At 44.0% G+C, this 24,177-nt stretch overlaps 1 protein-coding gene across 1 annotated transcript in view; it reads right to left on the bottom strand.

Annotated features, from left to right (window-relative positions):
* Nucleotides 1–1,279: 1,279 nt before the first annotated feature.
* Nucleotides 1,280–24,177, bottom strand: part of Il17rd (interleukin 17 receptor D) — an 80,601-nt gene continuing 57,703 nt past the window's right edge. Inside the window, exons 6-13 of the mRNA XM_008849288.2 lie at nucleotides 19,674–19,718; nucleotides 19,430–19,581; nucleotides 18,189–18,254; nucleotides 13,929–13,983; nucleotides 13,290–13,400; nucleotides 11,855–12,039; nucleotides 8,717–9,662; nucleotides 1,280–7,397 (exon numbers count right to left, since the gene is read on the bottom strand). Of these exons, the coding sequence (XP_008847510.1) occupies nucleotides 7,285–7,397; nucleotides 8,717–9,662; nucleotides 11,855–12,039; nucleotides 13,290–13,400; nucleotides 13,929–13,983; nucleotides 18,189–18,254; nucleotides 19,430–19,581; nucleotides 19,674–19,718 (1,673 nt within the window). The 3' untranslated portion in view covers nucleotides 1,280–7,284. The remainder of the gene's footprint in view (nucleotides 7,398–8,716; nucleotides 9,663–11,854; nucleotides 12,040–13,289; nucleotides 13,401–13,928; nucleotides 13,984–18,188; nucleotides 18,255–19,429; nucleotides 19,582–19,673; nucleotides 19,719–24,177) is intronic.

Raw genomic sequence — 24,177 nt, 5'->3', positions numbered from 1 at the left:
AGCCACCCACCTAGGGTCAGAAAGATATCAGCAGACTGAGCTCTTAGCTCAGGATGCCAGAAACCAAAGCTCTCATTTTGGTCACAATGCTAACAATGCTAATAATAATAAAGCCTCATCAGCAATGTACAAATTGTGTATACTGTGTAGAGAATCTTTAAAGACCCTAACTTTAAGGGTTATAAAACCAGAAGCAGAATCTGCCCCAACTTGTAGAACTTGTACACCAGGCGTGCTCTTGCCTCCCCTGACCACAAGTTCACCTTGGCCTGGCCTAGGTTTGTCTTGAAGCCAACCTCTGCCCACTTCCTGGAGGACGATGTAACAGTGGAAAAGATGGAGTAAAGCCATCTCATTATACTGCTAACCCCTGTCTTTGCTCAAATACAGGGTGCATGTAGTCATCTGCCCACAGGAACTTTGCAGCAAGTTCAGAAACGTGTCTATCATGGCAAAAAGGTGACCAGGAGAACAAAATTTACTCCTAGTATTCATATTGAGAAGGGAACAAAGTGACTCCAATTAGTACTCAAGGTTCTTCCTTCCCCTTTAACATTGAGGGCAGTGTGACCTGTTCACTTGACTCTCAATCCTTGGGCTGTACTGATTCCCTGTTTGTGCCCTGCTATGCCAGCAGCACTACCCAAGTCACTTAAGCCACCCTCTAAAGCAGGGCCTTAGGCTCATTCTATAGATGGAAACTGAAGACCAGAGTCTCACAGTCACAGTGTCGCACACAGCAGCTGCAGCAGAGCCGGGAATGGACTCTGAAGTAATGAGTACCAGCAAGTTACCTCACAGAGCATGGTACAGGAATACATGCCACTCTCACCTCCTCATCCTGAAACAGAATCCTCCAAAAAGTGCCAGGAGCCTGAGGAAGGACTAGAACAGGAGGTAATGAGTCACTAACAGTCTTCACACGAAACATTTTATTTGATGCAAAAATTCTAAGGTACAAAAACATCTTACAAATATCAGCTGCGACTATCATCTATTTACAGAGTTTTGTACAGATCAAATATACCACTAACATCTTTAATGTAAATATATAGCACACTGCTACAGTCTGTCCATGCTCACTCTTCCGCGCCAAATCCCACAAAGGACAAGCTTAAAACAAAAGCAGTATCAATCATTGTGTTCTACAGGCCTTCCTCCCTAGAGACATGGGGACAAGGGCTTTCAGAGTGAAACTTGTTTGTTTTTAAACTATTAGTGAAAATCAAAGTTACCATCCAAATGAACACTTTTGCCACTGTTCAGGCTTGACATGTGGTTTTTTTTTGAGAGGAAGAGAAATGTTTGTAAATAATAGATTATCACATTAAGTGTAAGGCAATGGCAGCCGCAGAAGGCTGCTCCTGGCTGATTCTGATATAAATATCAGTTATGCAGCCAGAATTATTCCTTCTGTCCTTGATTGTGTGAACAGTGCCTGCTCCACCAACAGCCGCAGCTCCAGAGCACAGAAGAACCCCTGGAGGTGTCAGTGGTCCCTGGTGAACTTCAAGGACTAACCCAGGAGCAAGAAAGAAGACAACTGGCCAGAATTCCCCAGAGGTCCTCCCAGGGGTATTTAAATGTGATTGCAAATCAGCCCTCAACAGCAATCAATGGGAGGGTAGCACTTAGCAACTTCCAGTATCACTGGGCTAGCTAGTGGTTCAACTGAAGTCTGCACCGTTTAAGTGCTACTGGGATTCACAAATAAAGGTAAAGTTTAGAAACAGGTAAAAATAGATTTTTGAATGTGGGATAGCTGCCTCTTAGAAGGCAAGAGCTGGTCTTGAAAGGTGTGTCCTAACACACAAGTGGTGGCCCACACCTTTAGTCCCAGGGGTTGGGAAGCAGAGAGGCAGGTGGATCTCTGTGAGTTCTAGGCTAGCCTGGTCTACATAGGGAGCACACATAAGCCAGCCAAAACTAGAGTGACATCCGGTCTCAATGAGCCCACCCCCCAAAAAAGTGTCCCCAAGTTAAAGAAAGACATTAAACACATCAGGAATAAGCACCAAGTATTAGTTTAGCCCTGGAGAGGAAATAAACCACAGGAGAGAACTATCACTAAGAGAAAAAAAAAAAAAAAAGAAAAAAAGAAAATGTGGCAGTCAATTACCCTCAGAACAGTAAGGGATGCACCAGTTTTTTAAAGTGCCACTATATTTTTAATGTGGCAAGAGCAGGCCTACATAAATGTCCCTGTGATCCTACCCAGAGTGTGGCTGTCAGAAGGCGCCATTGTGAATAAGGCAGCAGTGTTGTCTGGGTAACTGAACTGAGCGTAAAGCTAAGAAACTCAAGAACAGTGAAAATTATTAAGCTCCTGAAAAACGAGAGCTGTGAAGAATGTTTTAAGTGGGTGGGATTATTTGCCACTGGAAAAAAACACCAGAAGGATGACTTTACTGTGGTTCTCAACGCAGGGAAGGTGACCAGCTGCTCTTTCTCCACTGCACCCCAAACAAAAGAAAGCTGGTTTGAATTTCTGCAAGGGAGATACACAAAGAACTATCTGATCAGCAGGGAGGTTAGAATCTTCTTCACTGTGACCCAGAATCTCTGCCACAGCCACATGTCTGGAATAATTCAAGCAAGCCTGCCTGGAGGGAACACGCTGGGTGATTTAAGCGTCTCCAAGCCTGCAAATTCTGAAAGCGGATTCAAATCAGCTAACAGCTTGCAATCAGACTTCTTTGGTTTACGTTCATCCTGAGCCTGGAAAGGTAGTGATGTGGCAAGGGTGACCCAACACCCTTGGTGACTTCTGGTATCTCAACATCACAAAAGTTGTTCTCCATCTCCTGTGTCACACCTCCAAAGCAGCCAGTTACCAGAACACTGAAAAGCACTGGTGTGAGGGGGCTCTAGAAGATTCTTGGTCGTATCTATACAACCCCTGCCCCCACCTCATATAATTCTCCTAATTATATCTTGGCCTAAGCTCAGAATTGCACACTACCTAAAAGCATGATTACATCTAGAGCTAAGCTATAAATAAGGCCCTAGGAGTCATGAAGTTTAAATGAAACTGTTGCCAGCATCATGCTTTTTAATTTGGGGGAGTATAAACCTGAATTTGAAATGAACAGCTGACCTGCCTTTCCCTTAAGACATTATGAAATGTAAGGAAGTGATCAAAACATTTCAAATACATTCAGAAGCATAACCATGCTGGGCTTGGTAGTGCACACCTGTAATCCTAACATTTAAGAAGTGGAGAGAGGAGGATCAGAAATTCAAGGCCAGCCCCAACAACATTAGACTTTGTGTCAAGAAACAAAAACTTGAGAAGACATCAAGTTTCTCTGAAGGATGAGGTTAGCAGCTGCTTCTCCTGGGGGCACCTGCCATTTGTAATTACTGTGGATGGCTGCCATTTCACAGCATACAAAACAAAGGTCACAAACTGGCAGCTGGTGGGCAAAATTAAGTCTGTATATGTTCGGTTGATCATAAATTCGCTTTAGAAGTTTCTAAAGTGGAAGTGCCAATATTTTATGGTTTTAGTTGTACTTTTTTTCACTATTAGTATGTGTATACATTTGTGAGGTTGGGGGGTAGGGAGGAAGGTGTGCCTGCCATAGCCTGCTTGTGGAAGTCAAAGGACTTAACTTTCAGGAGTCAGTTTTCTCCTTCCACTGTGGGCTCCAGCAATCAAACTTAGGTCATCGGGCTTGTAAAAGAGCTTTTACTCACTGAGCCATCTTGCCAGCCCTAGTTGTTAGAATTTTAAAAATTGGACATCCTCAGCTTTTCTTGAAGAATAGGAAGATCAGGAAATACTTCATGGAGACACTCATTTGGAAGAGCTGCCCCCTGTAGGATAAACAGGGCTTTTCAGTCTACTCCAATCCCCACCATGTCCCAGAATCTCTGAGTGGGAAGGTGTCACTGCCATGGACCGTCACACAGATGTTTTCCTTGTACCTGGGGACACTGGAGCCCCCAAAGGCACAGAATCTCCTGAATAAGAGCAGCTATCTCCAACAATAGAAACTAAAGAACACTAAAAACCTTCACTCTGGCATTGCCTACCTTTCCTCAATAAAGGCAGAATGGTTTCTCTCTAATGTTGAAGTAGCTAGGGACTACATGGTTTCCTTTCTTTTTGGAAGAAGGGTATGCCATTTCTTCTCCAGGAATAAAATAGCTTCCCCACTCCCTCTGGGGAAGAAAAAAACACACTGAAAATCCTGTAATCCCACAGTTACAGAAGGATAATCTTATTTAGTTGAATAAAAGTCAGAGGACTTAAGACTAGAGGTTGTCAGAAAACTCAGTAACAACAAAAGAAAAATCTTGTGGTTATGAAGTAGCAAAACTGAACTCTGATAACCACATAAGTCCTCAGAGATCCAGAAATTCCCACATGCTGATTCCAATGACACTATCATCACTAAAGACAGCATTTTTTTTTTAAACTTCTGACCTAGGACTGACTTCAATTAGATTGTGTGTCAATCAAAAAGTTAATCTCAGTTGGGCATGGTAGCACACACTTTTAATCCCAGCACTCAGGAGGCAGAGGCAGAGGCAGGTAGATCTCTGTGAGTTTTAGGCCAGCCTGCTCTACATAGTGAGTTCCAGGTCAGCTGGGGCTACAGGGAGACCCTGGCTCAAAACAAAACAAAACCTTTATTACCTAGCTGGGTCCCATCTGACGACCCGAGCCTGGACTAGAATCCCTTCTGATTCTTTCTGAGAATCCATGTGCCTCAAATCTCAAAGTCTCCACCTCTGAAGGAGCCTCTGCACCCAGGTCCATTCAAGGTGGTCCATTACTTGCAGCCAGCTGCCCTGTGGCTAGGCATTCTCTCTCCCCACTCTCCGAGCAGAGCTGATTGCATCAGATGCACCAGCGAGGTGCCTGTACAGGTCAACAACGAGCTCCTAACCTGCAGCCTTGTTGGTTTCCAGGCACCATGGACTCACCCCTGGACTCCTACCCAGGCGACACCCTCTAAGTTACTTTCTACTCTCAGACCAGGCCTTTGACTAAGTGCATCTCTGTAACCTCTTCTTGTTTCCCCAAAGCATCAATAAGTCTGTGACTTGGCAGAACCCTTCTCTGAATTCTATCTTATCATTTCCACTGCATGGAACAATCTGTAAGTAGAAAAATGCAACTCGGCTCAGAGCAGATGTTTTGCCTTAATCTGCAAAACAATTCCCACTCCTAGCATGATGAGGTGGATGGGAGAAAAAAAAATTGACTAATGACGTTTCACTTCATTATCCACTTATCAATTTACTCTGAGTTAAGCAATCATATTTCATTATCTGGCACGTTAGAACCTGAGTCTGTTGATCAGAAACATTTGTATTTCAAAATAAAAGCATCCAAACTAAAACGTCACCTGATCCTGACTTTTAGACAAGCATTTTAGACGGCTGAGGTGGTTTGCCTTCCATTTCCACTCTCTGAGCAGGCCTGGGAACAGGCATCCACACTGTTCTTGGGGCAGCTCTCGCAGAGATGCTTCATTCCACATGCAAAATTGAATATCTACCCTAAAAGCAGATCCTAATGGCGCCTTTGGGAACACAAAATATCTCTTGGCTTCAGTTAAATAATGATAATGTTCCGAGTGACTTTTCATTCGTTAGCAATTTGGGCACACCAATCTCCCTCACAGAATATAAGATGAGATTGAGAACAGGCAGGGCAGCCTCATGGAAGTGGGAGCTCTGTCTGCTCCTCCTGGATTCCAAGGTGACACCACTGACGGCTCTCCTCTACCGAGATGCATGGTTTTATGGTGAGACAGTCTTGTAGCTCACGGTCTCTCTGAGCAGCTGCTCTGTTCTCTGGCAGAAAAAAGGAGCACGTTCTCCCAAGAGCTGCCAGCTGCCCTTACAGAGCAGGGAGGAGGGATTTGCATCCAAAATACACACAAACCTCTTCTTCCCAGGAGGAGCCCAAGCCTGCTTTGCCCACCTGCTGAGCACATGCCTTGAATAAAAAGCCCTGCTTCATCCTACCCCCACCCCACCTTGGGATCTTTCTCAGCGACCCACTCAATGTTGGTCCCTGTCTGGTGAAGGAGTGAAAAACCACAGTTCTGGCAGAACGCTCAGAAAACAGGCTGCCAAAACCCAACAGCGCCCATGACAAAGGTGAAGGATGCTCACAGCAAGTGTTCCAGGGCATGGCGAGGCTAAGGGCTTCCACAGAGACTAACACCTCATTACGCTACACACATCTAATCAATAAATGTGATACAAACAGATGCTTATCCTTTGGAAACAGAATTTCTGTAGAAAAGTCATTCACAAAAATATAACATTTACTTTTGTGACAATCCTCTCCTTTCTGCCGTCGGAAAAGGAGGTTTGTCATTAGTCAAATCCAGTTCAGCAGATTAACTGGCCACCACCTCTACACACTATTGTATCAGTGAATTCTCACTCCTAACATTTAGGATACAGTGCTAGAGCAGCCAAAGCACAAATTGCAGCTTCCAGTAATGCTGCTGCCCAGCTGGATAAAGGTCTTCTGTTTCCAGACATCATCACCTGCACTACAGCATGTAAATATAACCCAGAAACTTAACAGGCAGCTGTGGTCCCCACATGATGGCTACTCAGACCCAGAGCAGGCTGTGTGTCCAGGTTCTGGTATCTTCTGCACATCAGCCAACCCATTTCAGACGGAATGGTCAAGATGGTCAGCCTGCTTCCTGGGACTTCATCCTCACCCAGCAATACATAAAATGATTGGATGGACAGTCATTTGTGCTCTTGACCTTTGTCTTAAAGGTAATTTAACACTCATGGCACTGTAAGCTCCACATCAAAAACAATGGCAGCAACATCTGCAGTATGATCTAGGGTCTAGACTGGCACTTGACTCCAGTAACTGCAGTGATGTTAAAAGTGCTTCTTCCACAAAGCAGTAGAATCGGCATAGCCAAAAGTGAATACGTAGGTAAAGTTTGCAGAGCTCAGTGAAGTTAGAATGACCAGTGGAGGTGCTTTCCTGTTTCTTTACCTGTTTCCTCCCTACCTCCCCCAGCATAGGCTCTGATCCAATGCAGCCAGCTGTCGTCATATCTAATGGATGTGCCTTTCAGAGCTCCATATGCTTTCAGGAAACTGGAGACTTCTCTAAGATATCTAGTAGAGGGGCTGGAACAGAGGAGAGCAAGTACTGGCCAGACTCTCCTTCCAAATAGCCTTGCATGAGCCCTCAGCTCCAAGTAGGCCACATAACCAGAGAGGAGCTGGGGAACCAGAGAGAGGCAGCAGCTAAAGTGGCAATGCTTGGACTCTTCCCCACTGTTATAAAGGGGCAACCGCGTGGAATTCCTCAGTGCAGCTGTGGCAGCCAAGTTCTGCTTTGCACACGCCAGAGGCGAGGAGCTTGGAAGGGAGGGCAGGAGGATCCTCCTCACCTGAGGAAAGAAAGGACAGAGCCACAGTCAGTCTGGACCCTCATTCTATAGTATGATTGGGCCCTAAACTTGGACTTGGTGCAAATGAGGAATGCATCCGAACCAGCTCAAACCAGCACCCTCCTTCTTCTAACAGGTTCTGGTCCCTGTAGCTGAAGAAGGAAGAGTCCTGCTGGGCGTAATGGCGCACTTCCTTAATCCCAGCACTTGGGAGGCAGAGGCAGGCAGATCTCTGTGAGTTCAAGGCCAGCCTGGTCTACATAGCAAGTTCCAGGACAGCTGGGGCTACAGGGAGACCCTGTCTCAAGAAAGACCCCCCCAAAAAAAAGAAAAAAAAAAAAAAACCCAGAAGATTCCTTCCTTGAGGGCCAAGGGGTTGCATGCATGATCCCAAGTAGTTCTAAGTGTGGCAGATTGCTGGGGGCTTCCTGAAGAAGTAGACCTTCCTGTGAACCCTCCTACCTGGGGCCCTATGCTGAGCTAAGATGGAAAGAATATGATAGTCTCAGGTTCAATATACCTCACACAGACTAGAGAGATGGTTCAGTGGTTAAAAGCTCTAGTTGCTCTTGCAGAGGATCTGGGTTCGGTTCCCAGCACCCACTAGGAGAAGAACAACCAAACTAACTCCAGTTTCAGGAGATCCAATGCCCTCTTCTGACCTCTGTGAGCATCGCACAACTTGGGTTCACTTATATACATGCAGGTAATACACTCATACACATAAAATAAAAATAAAAAATTTTTTAAATATGCATCTTGGCTTTCATGGCAGTGAGAGGGTGACACTACAGGCCCCAACAATGACACAATCCCATAGCCCCTTATCTAATGCATTGTGTTTGGGTATTCCAATGGTTTTGGAGTTCAGAAAGGTAACACAGGGCTGACAAGACAGCTCAATGGGTAAAGGTGCTTGCTGCCAAGCCTGACAACCTGAGTTTAATCCATGGGACCCACATGGTAGAAGGAGAAAGTTGTCCTGTGACTTCTGCATGTGTCCCATGACATCTGTCCAAAAACATATATTTGTGCACACACAGAAAAAAATAAATGTAACTTTAAAAAAGGTAATACAGTGTACAGCAATACTTATAGATATATAACACTTGTGGAGGGGTCTGGTCAGATCCCATAATCGACCATCAGTATTTCTGTAGTTCAATGTTCCCATTATCTGGGATAAATCAAGACTATCAAAGGGGCTATATTACTTCCTATCAGGTTTCACTATCCATTAAGGAACCTAAGTTGGGAAATGCTTTGATGGCTTTTGGAAATGGGTCCTAAATCAAGAGCCCAATCCCAGGACATCTTACCTAGGCCAGAGGAGGAAGATATGCTCTCTGTCAGAGAAGATGTCTCCATCTGGTCAGGAGAGAGTCCTTCCATCAGAGGCAGAGACAGCTCGGATGAGGGCATGGAAGAGTCGTAGATGCCCGAGTCCCTCGGCATGTCTGAAGGGCTGCCAGCTTTGACTGCATGCAGCAGGGGCTGCAAGGTGGAACCACCATCACAGGCAGATCGGGCCTCAGTATCTTGGTCCAGGCCTGCATATTGACTCTCCAGGTGTGAGTACTGGTCAACTGGCCCAGTTGCCCCAAGAACAGCAGCCTCAGCCTTTAGACAGAAGTCACTCTCTGACCCTGGTTTGCAGATGACATCATTTAAAACCAAGCCTGAGTCAAACTTCTCCAGGATTGGCTCCCGATAGCGCAGCGGGGGAGGATGGAAGGGTACAAACTGCTTCTCAAACCAGTCAGGCTCCTCATCAATAAACTGGTGCATATTGCAAATAGCAACATACAAGGAACGACCTGACTTGCTCCGGAAGTAGTTCCTTCTATTGCTGTATCCTGCATGTTGCCCCGGCTCCTGAAGGCCTTGTTTTCCTGAGTGTAGGTGGGAACAAAGCTGGGGAAGGTTGTCCATGAGTTTGTATTTGGTGCTCAAGTCCAGGACGCAGGGGACATCTCCCTCACAGGAATAATCAAAGTAGACAGCAATGAACTTGCTAAGTGTGGCAGATGAACTCTGCTTGGCTTGGCGGAGCCTTTCGGCAATGACTGCCATAGCCACCAGGAAGAGGTCCCCTTTGCCCACACCCCGGCTGCCTCCTTTGTGTTTGTAGTTCTTGTCTACGAAGTATTTCATGCCTTTGGAACACACTACAATGATGAACTGGGACTCATGGATCTTCTGAAGGACCCATTCTTTCTGTCCTTCTCTGCAGAGGCTGAAATCTTCCCATAGGTCGAGAGCCACCTGTAAAGAGGACAGGACAGCTCACTCGCCTACGCCAACACCCAGAAAGCAAACTGGAATCAGGAGACGATAATGCTGGATGACGCCCCATCATCTGCTCTTTAGCCAGTAATAATTAGCAGGGCTCTGAGCAGGCTCTGGGTGAACCGGTGGGAACCACAGCCACATACCAAATGCTCTGAAAATATATCATTAGCAACATGTGTGGTCATTACCAAGTGAGGAGAGAGAAGCACAGAATTTTTAGCAACTTATCTCGGACAACTTGGGTATGCCCTCAAGGAACTACAGAATGCTGGGGAGCATGAAACAGAGGGAACTGAGGCTGTGGCATATGATGAGTGAGGCTATCAGATGCAAGGATCAGGTCCTGGAGACTAGGCTTTCAGGCTCTGAAAGGAGGATGTAGATGAGTGGCCCCAAAGTATGCTGGAAAATGGGGCTTGGGCCTGAATTCCAGAGTCATCCACAACGAGGGTGACACAGACTCAGGATTAGCACACTGGTCAGCTGTGTAACAATGGCCATCCTGGCTAACTCATTCTGGAATGGGCACCTTTCTCTATGGCTTCATAGAGGTACATACTGTCATAGCATTTAAGACCTGTGAACCATGAGGCTTTGGAGGGAAAGGTGCTAGTGGAAAAGTAGCTGGTAGTAGAATCCCTGAAAAAGAGAAGAAAACCAAATGCCGGTCCCCGCCCCAGAGGGTTTTACCTCCTGAGACCACTTTCATCAGATTCTGCTGAAAACATCACTTGGCAATTGTGTTGGCATCATTTCTCTTGTAGCTAAAAACTAATTGCCAATGACTAAACATGGAATACACAGGGGAAAGGCATTCTGAAAAGATTTCATTCTTGGGCTGAGAATGGCAGCACATGCCTTTAATCCCAGCACTTGGGAGGCTGAAACAGGAGGATCTTGGCGAGTTCAAGGTCAGTCTGATCTACATAGTGAGTTTCAGGCCAGTCAGGGCTATGTAGTGAAACCCTGTCTCAAATTAAAAAACGATTTCATTTTCCTCTTCTGTTCTAAGAGGTACCTACTTATTAAGGGAAGAAAGGGAATAGCATTCATCCATTTGCTAAAAAAATAAAATACTGAATTGTCTCATATTTTAATTCTTGATAACATTATACATGTTTAAGCTACTGGATATATATATACCAAACATTTCAAAATATTTCTATCTTTGAGCAATTTTATTTCCAGGCATTTATCCTTATGAGATCTTTAGAAATGGGGCACTACTGAACACTACTAAGAGGCCTCACAATCTGTACTAACTCAGTTATAGTAGTGGATGATGTAGCTATTTAAAATGTAGCTATTTTGCAATTTGTCAAAAAAAAAAAAGAGAGAGAGAAAAAGAAAGAAAAGAAAAGCACTATTAGTATATAAAAGTATTAAGACGGGGGGGGGAATCATCCCAATTTTACCCAAAGTACAAAAAAAAATTATATTTGCAATTTCATCTATGTACAGCTACACACAGTTTATGTCTGCGGTATGTGAAGACTGTGTGCCGATGGCTAGTGTTTACAGTGCTTTTCCAGCAGGGGCTGATCTGCGGAGCTCAACAGGAGGAAATCATGCCAATCTTTATATACTTTATTAACACCAGAGGGCAGTCTCACCATATGGAAAGAGCCTGAGACACAGACCAACTGACAGTTTCAAAGGAACGCCACAATACTGTATGATTATTGCCTTTGTAGCAAACAATGCACCTTCCATAATAGCATCTGGCTTCACTCTAAAAATTAACACTACCATCGTCAATGGAAAAGCTATGTCCCAACAGTAAATTCAAGAAGTAGGCTAAGAAACCAGCACAGACATTCAAAGGTTCTCCTACTTCCTGGTTCTCTCTGCCTACTGTTCTTTCTTACCATACTTTCCATGGGGTTTTCCAAGGACTTTCTCCCTTTCCATGACATTATACCAATCAAGGGTCAAACAACCTCACAGAGCCCTTTGTGATACATTCTTCCTGGTCCCGAAGATCCATTTAGTGGATCCTTAGTACTAGTGATGAGTCAAATAGAATGAAAGAAGAGTGAAGGACTGTCCCCAGTTTGGAAACTAAGACACTAGTCAAAAGTGCGGTTCCCAGAAATAGCACTGGGGGAATGGGTAGTGTGTGGGACATGTATCCTGCCCAGATAAGAAGAAACTGAATTCCCCACCTCGCAACCACAGAAGTCCTGGAGGAAATAGGCGAAACACTGGACGACGTTCATGTGATTCTGGCCATCTTTACTGGAGTAACAGAGGAAGATCTTGGGGCGTGGCCGGAACCTCTCCCTGGGGAGGGCTGCAGGGTATGTGGAGGACTCGGAGCTCTCTTCGTCTAAATGTGAATATATATTTTCTAAATTGGGAAAGAAGACAGAGTTGACACTATGAACAAAGCTTTGTCTTTTTCCATATGACTTGGGAGGTAGGAAAAAAAACAGGACCTGATCCTCCTCAGCTACACAGTGAACTGAAGGCCAGCCTAGGCTATATGAGATTGTCTCAAGAGTAAAAAAATAAATAAATTTTAAAAAAGGAACAGCTGACAGAATTCTCAGGTCTCTAACTCCATAGGCCTCTCAAATCTTCACTGTGAACCAGTCAGTTTCTGCAGTGGAGTATCAAGAAGTAAAAAACTTGGAGGCTGGAAAGATGGCTCAGCAGTTAAGAAGACTGGCTGTTCTTGCAGAAGACCTGGGTTCGAATCCCAGGACCCCCATGGCAGCTAACAGCTGTCGGTAACTCCAGTTCCAGGGGATCCAACAGCCTCTTCTGTCCTTCGCGGGCATTGCACAACACAGGTGCACTTACTTACATGCAGGCAATACACGTATACACAGAAAATAAAAATAATAAAATAAAATAAAAATTAAAAAAAAAAGAAGTAAAAAACTCAACCTGACCACAGACAGCTGCAGGAGCCACTCAGGTCAGCGAGGTGCTCATCACTGGCTCTGGCAACTAAGTGAACTAAATAAAACATTAGCAGGGGGGGATGGAAGGATGGAGGGATGGAAGGAAAGATAGGAGGGAGGGAGGGAAGGAGGGATTTACTGAAGGAGAATTTACGAAGATAAAAGATAAAAGAGTACCAAGAAAAAGGTGACTTGTCTCCCTGTATTGTCCAGGCTAGCCCCCAACTCCTGAGTTCAAGTCATCTTCCAGCCCCAGCCTCCCAAGGAGCTGGAATACCAGGCCTACGCCATCATACCCAGCTAAAAGTGCACAAATCTTAAGTGAACATCTTCATAACGTTTATATACGTTTACACACCTGTGTAACCCACTCAGACCAAGATGTGACTAATTTACAGCTCCCCAGATGTGACAGCTGACTTTATCAATGATGAAATCCTCCATATATCTTTGTACCCACACTTCAGACTTTCTGAGTTTGAGGACTGAATTAGGCCTGTCTTTTTAGAGGCCCCAGAGATGAAAAGACAAATATTTGAATTCTAGGAACTACAACTGGCTAGGAACTGACAAGGAGGTAGGTATGAGGGGTCCCAAACCCCTCCCAGGAGAACAAGGGGTTCCCAGGATCCCTCTTTGTTAGCATGCACCCGACTGCCACTTCCTGGAGCAGGGGGCACGGCACAAATACCTTGTTGCTTCTTGCGGCACATCACAGTGAAGAGCGTCGCAAAGGCTGATATGACCACGAGCGGCACGGTGATAGCCACGGCTCTGATGGGCCCAGCCCACGGTGAGTGCACTAAATTTCAAAGAGAAGGCTTTACACGCAAGCAGAGAAACAGGTTCAAAGAGAAGTAACTCTTATTTTCTTGGTTTGGGTTTTTTCTTCTTTTTCTTCTTCCTTTTAAACATAAGCTGACTAACAGGTTCTAGGACTTCCCCAATCACCCTTCTCTAGCTCTGATTGTGGTGACTATAAAAGGACTCAACAGTTCTTTTTAAAGGGTTGAAGAAAATAACTCAGTAGCTCAAAATCTGCTGGGGCGGGAAATACCTTTGAGTGAGAATTTTGCCTACGGAAACCTTTCCTCCCACCACTTTTCTTCCAAGGACAATTGCCTATTTAGTCTCAGTGACGGATGCCACACTGACTTTGATCTTCCAAGCATCAAAATGAAAGTAGAAGGAAACTCAGAGTGGATGGAAAGCCATTTAAGAGAGGTGAATTGTCTTGTTTTTATATGCCATGTAGTACAGAGTACAGAAAATACTAGATGCTCTGCTTGTCAACAGTGTTAACATCAAATTCAAACCCAACAGCTCTTACCTGGCTTTACAACATACTGCACCACTTTCCTTGTTGTGTTAGTGTCATCCACCAGCTACAAAACAGAGGGTGCTTCATTATTGTTTTTTAAGTGATAGCACAACTATGTATCTATGAGGGATGTAGAAAATTGGTGTTTTGGGACTGAAGAGACGGCTCAGTGGTTAAGAATGTGCACTGTTCTTGCAGAGGACCTGGGTTCAGTACCCAGCACCCACACAGGAGTTCACAACTGTCTATAACTCCAGTACCAGGGGATCTGATGCCCTCTTCTGGTCACCGTAAGCACCATGCCTGTATTTGGTGCCCATATGTATGCAGGCAAAACACTCATTCACATAAAATAAAAATAAATCTTACACACTTCATGTTTTTTAATTAGCAGGCAGTGGGGTGGGGGTGCACAAAGGGAGGATATTGGCAACAGTGAGCTGCTGGGCATCTAAGCACTCACAGTCAATCTACTCAGGGCCACCTCTGCTTTAGGGACTAAAACCCCTAACCCTCTAACCTCATGCCTCTTCTCATGAACTAAAAGCCTGTTTACCCATTGAAGAAGTCAGCTTGTGATTCCACCATTCTAACAATTTGCAGTCACATGTGTGGCTACCACTGACATCTATGGGTCTTAGTAAATGCCTTAAAGGTACATCTATCCCAAGTCTCACACTGCTACACTTAGGAATGCAAATTCTAGAAGTTTCTAACAAAGCGTGAAGATGTGCTGGGAATACTGTCAAGTTATCTCTTTTTATTTATTTATTTTAGGTTTGGTGTTTTTGAACAGGGTCTTATGTAGCCATGACGGCCTAGAACTCTACATGTAGCTGAAATGACAATGAACTCCTGATTTTTCTGCCTCTACTTCCCAAGTGCTGGGATTATAGGCATGCAATGCCATATCCAACTTCTCTCTTTCTCCTTTTTTTTTTTTTTTTAAAAAACAGTCTTACTCTGTAGCCCAGGCTGGCCTGGAACTCACTATGTAGACAAAAGTGGCCTCAAACTCTCCTCAGCCTCCCAGGTACTGGCATTACAGGCATGATTCATCACACCTAGTTTACTTTTTTAAAACTTTATTTTTATTTTTTATTATTGTTTTATGTTTATGAGTGTTTTGCCTGCATGTATTTAAGTGCATTATGTGTATGCAATGCCCATGGAGGCTGGAAGTGCTGGATCCCCTGGAACTGGAGTTACTGACAGCTGTTAGCTGCCCTGTGGGTGCTGGGAACTGAAACTAGATCCTCTCCAAGAGCAGCCAGTGCTCTTAACTGCTGAGCTATCACTCCAGCCCCTACTTTTATTTTTATAATACTAGTTTACATGGCAATTAATCTTTTTCTTTGAGACAGGATCTCATTATATAGCCCTCACTGGCCTGGAACTTGCTATTTAAACCAGGCTAGCCTCGAACTCTAGAGATCCACCTGCCTCTGCCTTCCAGAGTGCTGAGTACAGGGATTAACAGCATATACCACCCTGTGGTAAATTAATCTTTAAAAAAGCAAGGGATGGTGAGATGATTCAATGGATAAAAGTGTTTGCTAAGCAAGTGCAAGGCCCTAAATTCAAATCACCAGAACCCACCAGAGCCAGACACAGAGTGGAAGCATCTGCTCCTGCAGGGAGATGTGAGGCAGAGACAAGGGACTCTTGGGAAGCTCAGAGCCCAGCAAGACTGTGGTGAACAACAAGGAGACCCTGTCACAAAAGATGGTGGAAGACAAGGGCAAAACACACCAGGTTGTCCTCTGACCTCAACACACGTACCATGGCATGAATGTGTGAACCTGCATTCACACACACACACATGCCCGATCCCTAAACACACATACCTCATATTCCACACACATGTTCATCATACACATACATCCGCAAAAGAAACATGTCATCTACATGTGTTTTGATGTGATGGCCACAGATGACAGCAACAGAAACCCAAGGGAAATACAGCAGATGCAATGAGCATAGCACTGATTTCCATGCTCCAATGTTAAAACTGTGTGTGTATGTAGTGTATGTATATACACGTGTATGTATGGGTGTGTATAGAGGACCAAGGTCAATGTTGAATGTCTTTCCTCAATGGCTTTCCACCCTTATTTTTTTTCTTTTTAAAACTTATTTTGTGAATGTGCGTGCATATGGGCACGCACATTCCACAGTGCATGTATGGAATCAGACAACTTCTGGGAGTTGGTTCTCTCCTTCCAGACCATGTCAGTTTCAGGATCAAACTCAAGTTGTCAGGCCTGGCCACAAGTATCCTTATCCATAAAGCCACCTCGCCTCCACCTTTATTTTTATTTTTTATTTTTTTGAGAAACAGTCATTCTGTGAACTTGAAGCTTGTCAATTCAGTAGGATGGTTGGTCAATAAGCTTCAGAGATTAGCCTGTCCCTGCCTTCTAGTACTGGGGTTACAGAAATACACTGTCACTACTAATATGTGCGTTCTGGGGATCCTAAACTCAGGTCCTCATACTTAAACAGCAGGTACTTTACTGAACAAGCCATCTCTGCAGTGCCAAACAAAACTTTTTAAAGATATTATTTTTATTTTCTATGTGCCTGAGTTTTGCCTACATGTACATAAGTGTACCTGTGCATGCAATGCGCATGGAGGCCAAAAGAGGGCATCAGATTCCCTGGAACTGGAATTATAGACAGTTGTTGGCCATCATGTGGGTGCTAGGAACCAAACCCAGGCCCTCTGCAGTTATAGTCAGTGCTCTTAACTGCTGAGCCATCGCTTCAGCCCCCACAAGTTTTTTAAAGCTAAAATCTCTAAAAATAAGCTGGGCTCAATTATGCAGGCCTATGAATCTAGAAACTGGGGAGGCTGAGACAGGAGGATTATGAGTTCAAGGTCATCTTCAGCTCAGCTATACAGTGAGTTCTACACTAGCCCAGACATCTTAGTGAGATTCTATTTCAAAATAAAAGAGTGTGTGTTAGGAACAGCTCAGTGGTAGAGCACTTGTCTACCATGCTTAAGGCCTAGGTTCAATCCCAGTATCATAATTTTTTTTTAAAAAAGGGGGCGGGGGGCCTGGAGAGATGGCTCAGTGGTTAAGAACACTGACTGCTCTTGCAGAAGACGCGGGTTCGATTCCCATCACCCACATGGCGGCTACGAACCATCCTTAACTCCAGTTCCAGGGGAATCCAAAGCTCTCTTCTGACCACCATGGCATTGCATGACACGGGTGCACTCACATATATGTAGACAATACACTTATTTTTTTAAATATTTTATTTATTATTTTTATTTTATGTGTATGAATGTATTGCCTGCATGTAGGTAAGTGTATCCGTGCCATACAATGCCCTCAGAGGTCAGAAGAGAGCATCAGATCCCCTGGAACTAGAGTTACTGACAGTTGTTAGCCAACAATGTGGGTGCTGGGAATTGAACCTGGGTCCTCTGCAACTTCAGTCAGTGCTCTTAACTGCTGAGCCATCTCTCCAGCCCCACAGAAATTTTTTTTTTTTAAAGATAAGGTCTCACTATGTAGCCTAGGCTGGCCTGAAACTTACTATACAGATCAGGCTAGGCTCAAACTCATTGAGATCCACCTGCCTCTGTGTCCTGAGTGCTAGGATTACAGATGTGTACAATCATGCCTGGCCAGTAAACAGAAATTTTAAATTATGCGGACTATGTGATGTGGCACAATATTTGCTTGAATTGGATTTAATGAAAAGATCATGTTAGTTACATATAAACTTATTTTAAAAGGCATAAGAACCATGTAAAACTATTAATTGCACACAGCTTCAATGGCTGAAAATATGAGTGTTGTAAAGAATTAGAATTTGGGCCTAGTAATGTAGCTCTCTGTTGGTATAGTCTTTACCTAGCACTCACAAAGCCCTGAGTTTGATCCCCAAGACCACAAATACCAGCCATGGTGCTACATGAGTGTAATCCCAGCACTTGAGATACAGATTCAGGAGGATGAGAAGTTCAAGGTCATCCTCACTTCCAAGGGGAGTTTGAGCTCAGCTTTGGCAATATTTCATTTTTTTATCTTTTGGTCTTTTTGAAACAGGGTCTCCCTGTAGCCCCAGCTGGTCTGGAGCTCACTATGTAGCCCAGGCTGGTCTTGAACTCACAGAGATCCACCTGCTGCCTCCCAAATTCTGGGACTACCTGGGTAGTCTTGGTAATATCTTAAACAAACCAAGGACTTAGAATTCTACGCAAACTACCTCTGTAGAATTAATAGCAGAGTTTTCTATAGTTGTACATACCTCAATTACATAATCCCCTGGAGAAACATTTTGGAGGAGGCAGCTGGTCGTCTCTGCATTTTGGTCCTATAAAGAAAGCAAATAGCAATTCAAAAAGTCTCCTTAGACAAGGGTCTTCAAGGCCTCTCTCCCTTCCCAAGCAGGAGAATTGCCACTAGTTTTTGCTACTTTTTCAGAAGATATGAGTAGGTCAGAAAGCAACTGTTATCTAAATTTCATTTGATAAAAGGCTCAGCAGAGTCCAGGACCAGAGGTACTTAGCAGTACTACCCATTCTTTATCATTTGAAGATAAGGAAATGAGTTAAGAGTATCTTTTCTTCAATAAAAAGGTGAGAAGCAGCATCACCAGCTTGTATGTATTTTATTTGCCATAACTTCAACTTGAACAGAAGGCCAAAGAAGTCCAATGGAGGCCGGGTGTGGTGGCACAAGCCTTTAATCCCAGAACGTGGGAGGCAGAGGCAGGCGGATCTCTGTGAGTTCAAGGCCAGCCTGGTCTACATGAGTTCCAGGACAGCTGGGGAGACAGGGAGACCCTGTCTCAAAAAGGTCCCCCCCTCAAAAAAAAAGAAGTCCAATGGTACAAAATGAGAGTCAACAAGAGAGCAAAGCTATAACAGAGCCCAGGACAGGCAGGAGTGTGTGACGGAGCACAGAAAACTCTGAGCCTGCAGGAAGCAATATGGTGGTCCTGAGAATGTCCACAAAGCACTGTCCACTCCTCTACCACACTTAGTCTCTGATTCTGGTTACAGAGCTGCTACTTAACCTTGGCCTTTAGTCAATGTCAGTGTCCACTGATTTGCCAGTGGCTTGGCTCTCAGACCTCATTTTCCTACTTCCTATCTTTGTGATACCAAACAAGCCAGCTGACCAACCCCACCCCCAGCCTCAGATTCTCTCCATCTGTAAAGGAGGAATGGCAGACGCCTGTTTCATGGAGTGGTCAGGATTTAAGGAACAGAATGCTCAGTGCCTGCTGTGCAGTAAACACCTGGTGGAGGCTTTAACAGATAGAACAAACTTCCTCCGTTTCCCTAGTTATACATCTTCCAGGCTACATCATCCATGGAACAGCCAAGCTGGAAAAGAACCAGGGACAAGGATAAGACAGCTAGAGACAGACCCAATGGCAAGCATTCTGGTCCATCTACTGACCACTGTGGCCTAATGCTGTCCTGAGCCACCCAGTATCACCCTAAAACATCTATGTTCCTTTACATGTACCCAGCAGCTCACCTGCTTACAAGTCCTCCGCCTAAAGGGGCCTTCATGCTTGAGTTTGTAGTGAAGGTAGAAGACCCTGAAGCCAAAGCTGTGTGGTGCGTGGTCAAAGGACACCTGCATGTCCGCACCATGCTGGGTAATGTTCAGGTTACGGGGCTTCCAAACTGCAAGGAGGAAGGACCCAGAGTAAATACCCAAATGCTGCCCCTATGCTATTGACTGAGCAGCACTCTCAGACAGGAACAGCTATACTTACAGGGTTTACAGGCCAAGTTGTCTGGTTGTAACAACAGGTCACAGGCTATTATATTAAAAAAAAAAAAAATCTTTTTAGTTTTAAGATAGTTTGATGGCTTCCTTCTGTAACAATCAATAAAATGTAAATTGTACCCAGTGTTGCTGGAAAAGGCAACACTGGGTACAGTTACAAATTAAGATCAATTCAACAATGGTATCCATTACAGCGTAGTTATATCTTATGAAAATTTTAATGGTACAATATAAAAATATCAGCACAGGGGCTGAAGAGATGCCTCAGCAGTTAAGAATACTGAATGTTCTCGCAGAAGACCCGGGTTCAAATCCCAGCAATGGCAGCTAACAACTGTCCGTAACTCCAGTTCTAGGGACTCCAATGCCCTCTTCTAACTTCCAAGAGCACTGCATGACACAGGTGTGCTTCCATACATGCAGGCAATACACACATACACATAAAATAAAAATAATAAATAAAATATTAAAAAATATATATATTAGTACAGTATACTTTATGTCATCTAAATAGAACTGTGTAAAGTCATCAAGATTTTTTTTTTAATTTTATGTGTATGAGTGTTTTTCCGGCATGTATTTAAGTGCGCTGCAGATATTATACACAGAGGCTAGAAGAGAGGATCAGATCCTCTAGAATGACAGAGCTACTTAGTTGTTAGCTGTCAAGTGGGTGCTGGGAACCAAACCTGGGTCCTTTACAAGAGCAGCCAGTGCTCTTAACCACTGATCTACCTCTTCAGATCCAAGTTACTGAGATTTTAAAAGCTTGTTGAGCACTGTAGCTTCAAGGCTGATAGCCAAAGGCAAAGGAATTGTTCAGGCTATAGTCAGTCACACAGTGGCTCTGTGACAGAAACAGTGCTGGCCCTCCCCTGTTGTGAAGGTGTCTACACACCAGAAAGGGTTGGAGTGGTTCTCAAAACCACCAAAAAATTATTTTAAGCTTCAACAGCATTCTAACTTGAACTATTAAAACTCCCCAAGGGTCTTAAGAATGGCATGCAGATATCTACCAAGTAGTCATGTCAGCCCTGAAAACCACGTACTAAAGTCAAATTTTTTGAAATGGGATTCAAACCTGGTTAACAACACAATAGAAGAAGTCAAGCAACAAGCTACACTACTAAGCTTGAGTCTTCTTGAAATGTCATATAATGTCAAGAAAATCAAGACAGCATCAAAGCCACAGTATGTGACATGGTAATAAGTGCTTGCATTCCAGGAACACATCCCCAGGGTGCATCTTGTTCCAAAAGACATATTAATTCCAATGGGAAAATTTTAATCTTAAATTATGCTATTTTTTTTGGAAATCTTTTCCAAAACCACATTCTTTGAATCCTCTGTCTGGTCATTATGCAGAAGGCAACAAGATGCAATGTGTACACAGTTTTGAGCCAAAGGAACCTCACTTTATTAGCAAAATAAGACCAATTGTTATAAAATAATGTGGCAGCATAGAAAAGCACCTCATTAAGAATTCAACAAAGGGAAACACTGAAGCAGGCTAGGGCTGAGACCAAATATCTCACAGAGGATGAGGTCTGCAATGAGAGCCAGTAACAAGGGAAAGGGATGCCAAGCTGGACAGGCAGTGGACCAGCCAAGACCTGGACCAGCCAAGACCTAGAACTCTGGATGGGAAGTATCATCAGGAGGCAGGAGGGAGGATTCACAATGACTGGCCACCAAGTTCAAAAGCAGTGAGTCAGGGAGATAAAAGAGAAACCAGGTACAGAAGAGGCAGGAAAAGTGAGCAACATGGCAGGTAGCTGGCCATGCGGACTTCAGAACTGGGCTTCTGGGGCTCAAATCCCAGCTCCAAGCAAAGCCCTTTGTCTTCTCTGGGTATATAAACATTTTATTAGTGAGGGTGGTTTCTCTGTAGGTTAGAGAGATAAAATGTATTTAATATATAGAAAACATTTAGAACACAACCCAAATGAAAGGGTAATTAAGTAAAACTTTCCCTTCATTTTATTTTTATTTTATGTGTTTGAGTGTATTGCCTGGATGTATGTGAGTGTACCCGTGTCGTGCAATGCCACAGAGGTCAGAAGAGGGCTTTGAATTCCCCTGGAAAAGGAGTTAAGGATGGTCGTAGCTGCCATTTGGTTGCTGGGAATCAAACCTGGGTTCTCTGCAAGAGCAGTCAGTGCTCTTAACCACTGAGCCATCTCTCCAGCCCCTTAAATAAAACTTTCTAAAAGAAGTAATCTTACAAGACAATAAGACATGTTTTGTTTTGTTTTGTTTTGGGGGGAGGGGGTTGAGGCAGGGTCTCCTTGTAGCCTCATCTGGCCTGGAACTCGCTATGTAGACCAGATTGGTCTCAAACTTAGAGATCTGCCTGTCTCTGCCTCCTGAGTAATGTCTGAGACATGGCTTTTTTAAAAAAACTACATTTATTTGGTGTGTGTCTGTGTCTATGTGCATGCACATATACACATGCCACAGCCTGTATGTGTAGGGTAAAATATCAGAGGGCAACTTTTGGGGTGTTGGTTTTCTTTTTCCCCCATGTGAATCCTTGGCACCATGCACCTCTACCAGTTGAGCCAGCTCGCTGGCCTGGGGTACAGCTTTTGATTCATCCTGACCACCCTTGTGGTACCAGGTATAACAAGGAATTAATGTTCCATCTTTTTACCTTTTACCACAAAAATCAGCTGAGGCTTTATTTTTTCTAATCACATTTTTTTTCAATGCTAGAGATCAGAGGGCCTTGTGTAAATTAAGCAAGTGTTCTATCACCAAACTACAAAAATCAAACTCTTTTTATACATGGCTGCCGTAATGGTAGTTACAGTATCCTGAAAAAAAACAAAAAAAAAAACCAACCAACTGTTGGGCCAATGAGAAGGCTCAGCAGGTAGAGGCACCTGCCACCAAGTCTGATGACTTGAGTTTGATCCCTGGGGCCCTTACAGTGGAAGAACAGAACCAACTCCAAGTTGTCCTCTGATGTCTACACATATGCTGTGGGACCTGCATGCATGTTCTCATTCTCTCTCATTCTCTCTCTCTCTCTCTGTATATATATATAGTCAGGTATGGTGGCACAAATCTTTAATCAGGCAGATCTCTGTGAGTACAAGGCCAGCCTAGTATACATATTGAGTTCCAGGCCAGCCAGGATTACACAGTGAGATCCCCATATCAAAATAGTAATAAATTTCTTTTTCTTTTTTTTTTTTTGGTCTTTTTGAGACAGGGTCTCCCTGTAGCCCCAGGTGTCCTGGAACTCACTGTGTAGACCAGGCTGGCCTTGAACTCACAGAGATCCGCCTGCCTCTGCCTCCCAAGTGCTGGGATTAAAGGCGTGCACCACCACACCCAGCAATACATTTCTTTTTAAATCAGCTCTCACCTGGCATGGTTGTGCACCCAGGTGGCAGAGGCAGAGGCAGGATGACTGACACAAGTTTGAGGCCACTCAACTACATACTTAGGTTCCAGACTGGCTCCAGGACAATCAGCACTACAGAGTGAGACCTTTTTTCAAAAAAATAAAGAATAGGCCAGGCGTGGTGGCACATGCCTTTAATCCCAGCACTCGGGAGGCAGAGACAGGCAGATAGATCTCTGTGAGTTCAAGGCCAGCCTGGTCTACACAGTGAGTTCCAGGACAGCTGGGGCTACAGGGAGACCAAAAAAGAAATAAATAAATAAATAAATAAATAAATAAATAAATAAATAAATAAATAATCGGTCAGTCAGTCAGTCAGTCAGTCATCAGGTCTGTTCCAGAACAAAGCAGATACAGGTGTCTCTAGTTAGGCTAACTGCCTGGACCTGGCCTTAATTTTTTTTTTTTTTTTTGTTTGTCTTAAGACAGGATCTTGCTGCACAGATCAGGCTGACCTTAAATTTGCAGTAATTTGCCTTCCTCTCTCCCGGGTGCTGGAATTACAGGCATGTGCCACCATGCCTAACAAATCATCTTTAAACCCCTGTGCTGAAGATTAAATTCAGCACGTGCTAGGAAAGCACTCTACTACTGAGCCTCAGCCTTCTAAATCCTCTTTTTCATTTATTTTAATTTTTTAAATTCATTTTTATTTTATATGCATGAGTGTTTTGCCTGCATGTATGTAAAAGTGTAAACCCGTGGAGGCCAGAAGAAGGCATCAGATCCCCTTGAACTAGTGTTATAGACAGTTTTAACAGCTATATGGGTGCTAGGAATTGAACTTGGGTCTTTTAGAACAGCAGCCAGTGTTAACTGCTGAGCCATCTCTCCAGTTCCTTTGTTTGTTGTTTTTTTGAGACGGGGTCTCCAAACTCTATGTAGACCAGGCTGGCTGGCCTCAAACTCACAGTGATCTGCTCACCTCTGTTTCCCAAATGCCACCAAGCTCTATTTTAAGAGTACATTTCTGGGGACTAGAGAGATGGCTCACCGATTAAGAACACTAGATGTTCTTGCAGAAGACCCGGGTTCAAATCTCAGCACCCACATGGCAGCTAACAACTGTCTGTAACTC

Source organism: Nannospalax galili, unplaced genomic scaffold (assembly GCF_000622305.1).
Source record: "Nannospalax galili isolate Female #2095 unplaced genomic scaffold, S.galili_v1.0 scaffold505, whole genome shotgun sequence".
Classification (NCBI taxonomy): domain Eukaryota; kingdom Metazoa; phylum Chordata; class Mammalia; order Rodentia; family Spalacidae; genus Nannospalax; species Nannospalax galili.
Note: the sequence above shows the minus strand (reverse complement) of the source record. Positions and strands in the feature narration are given on the sequence as shown.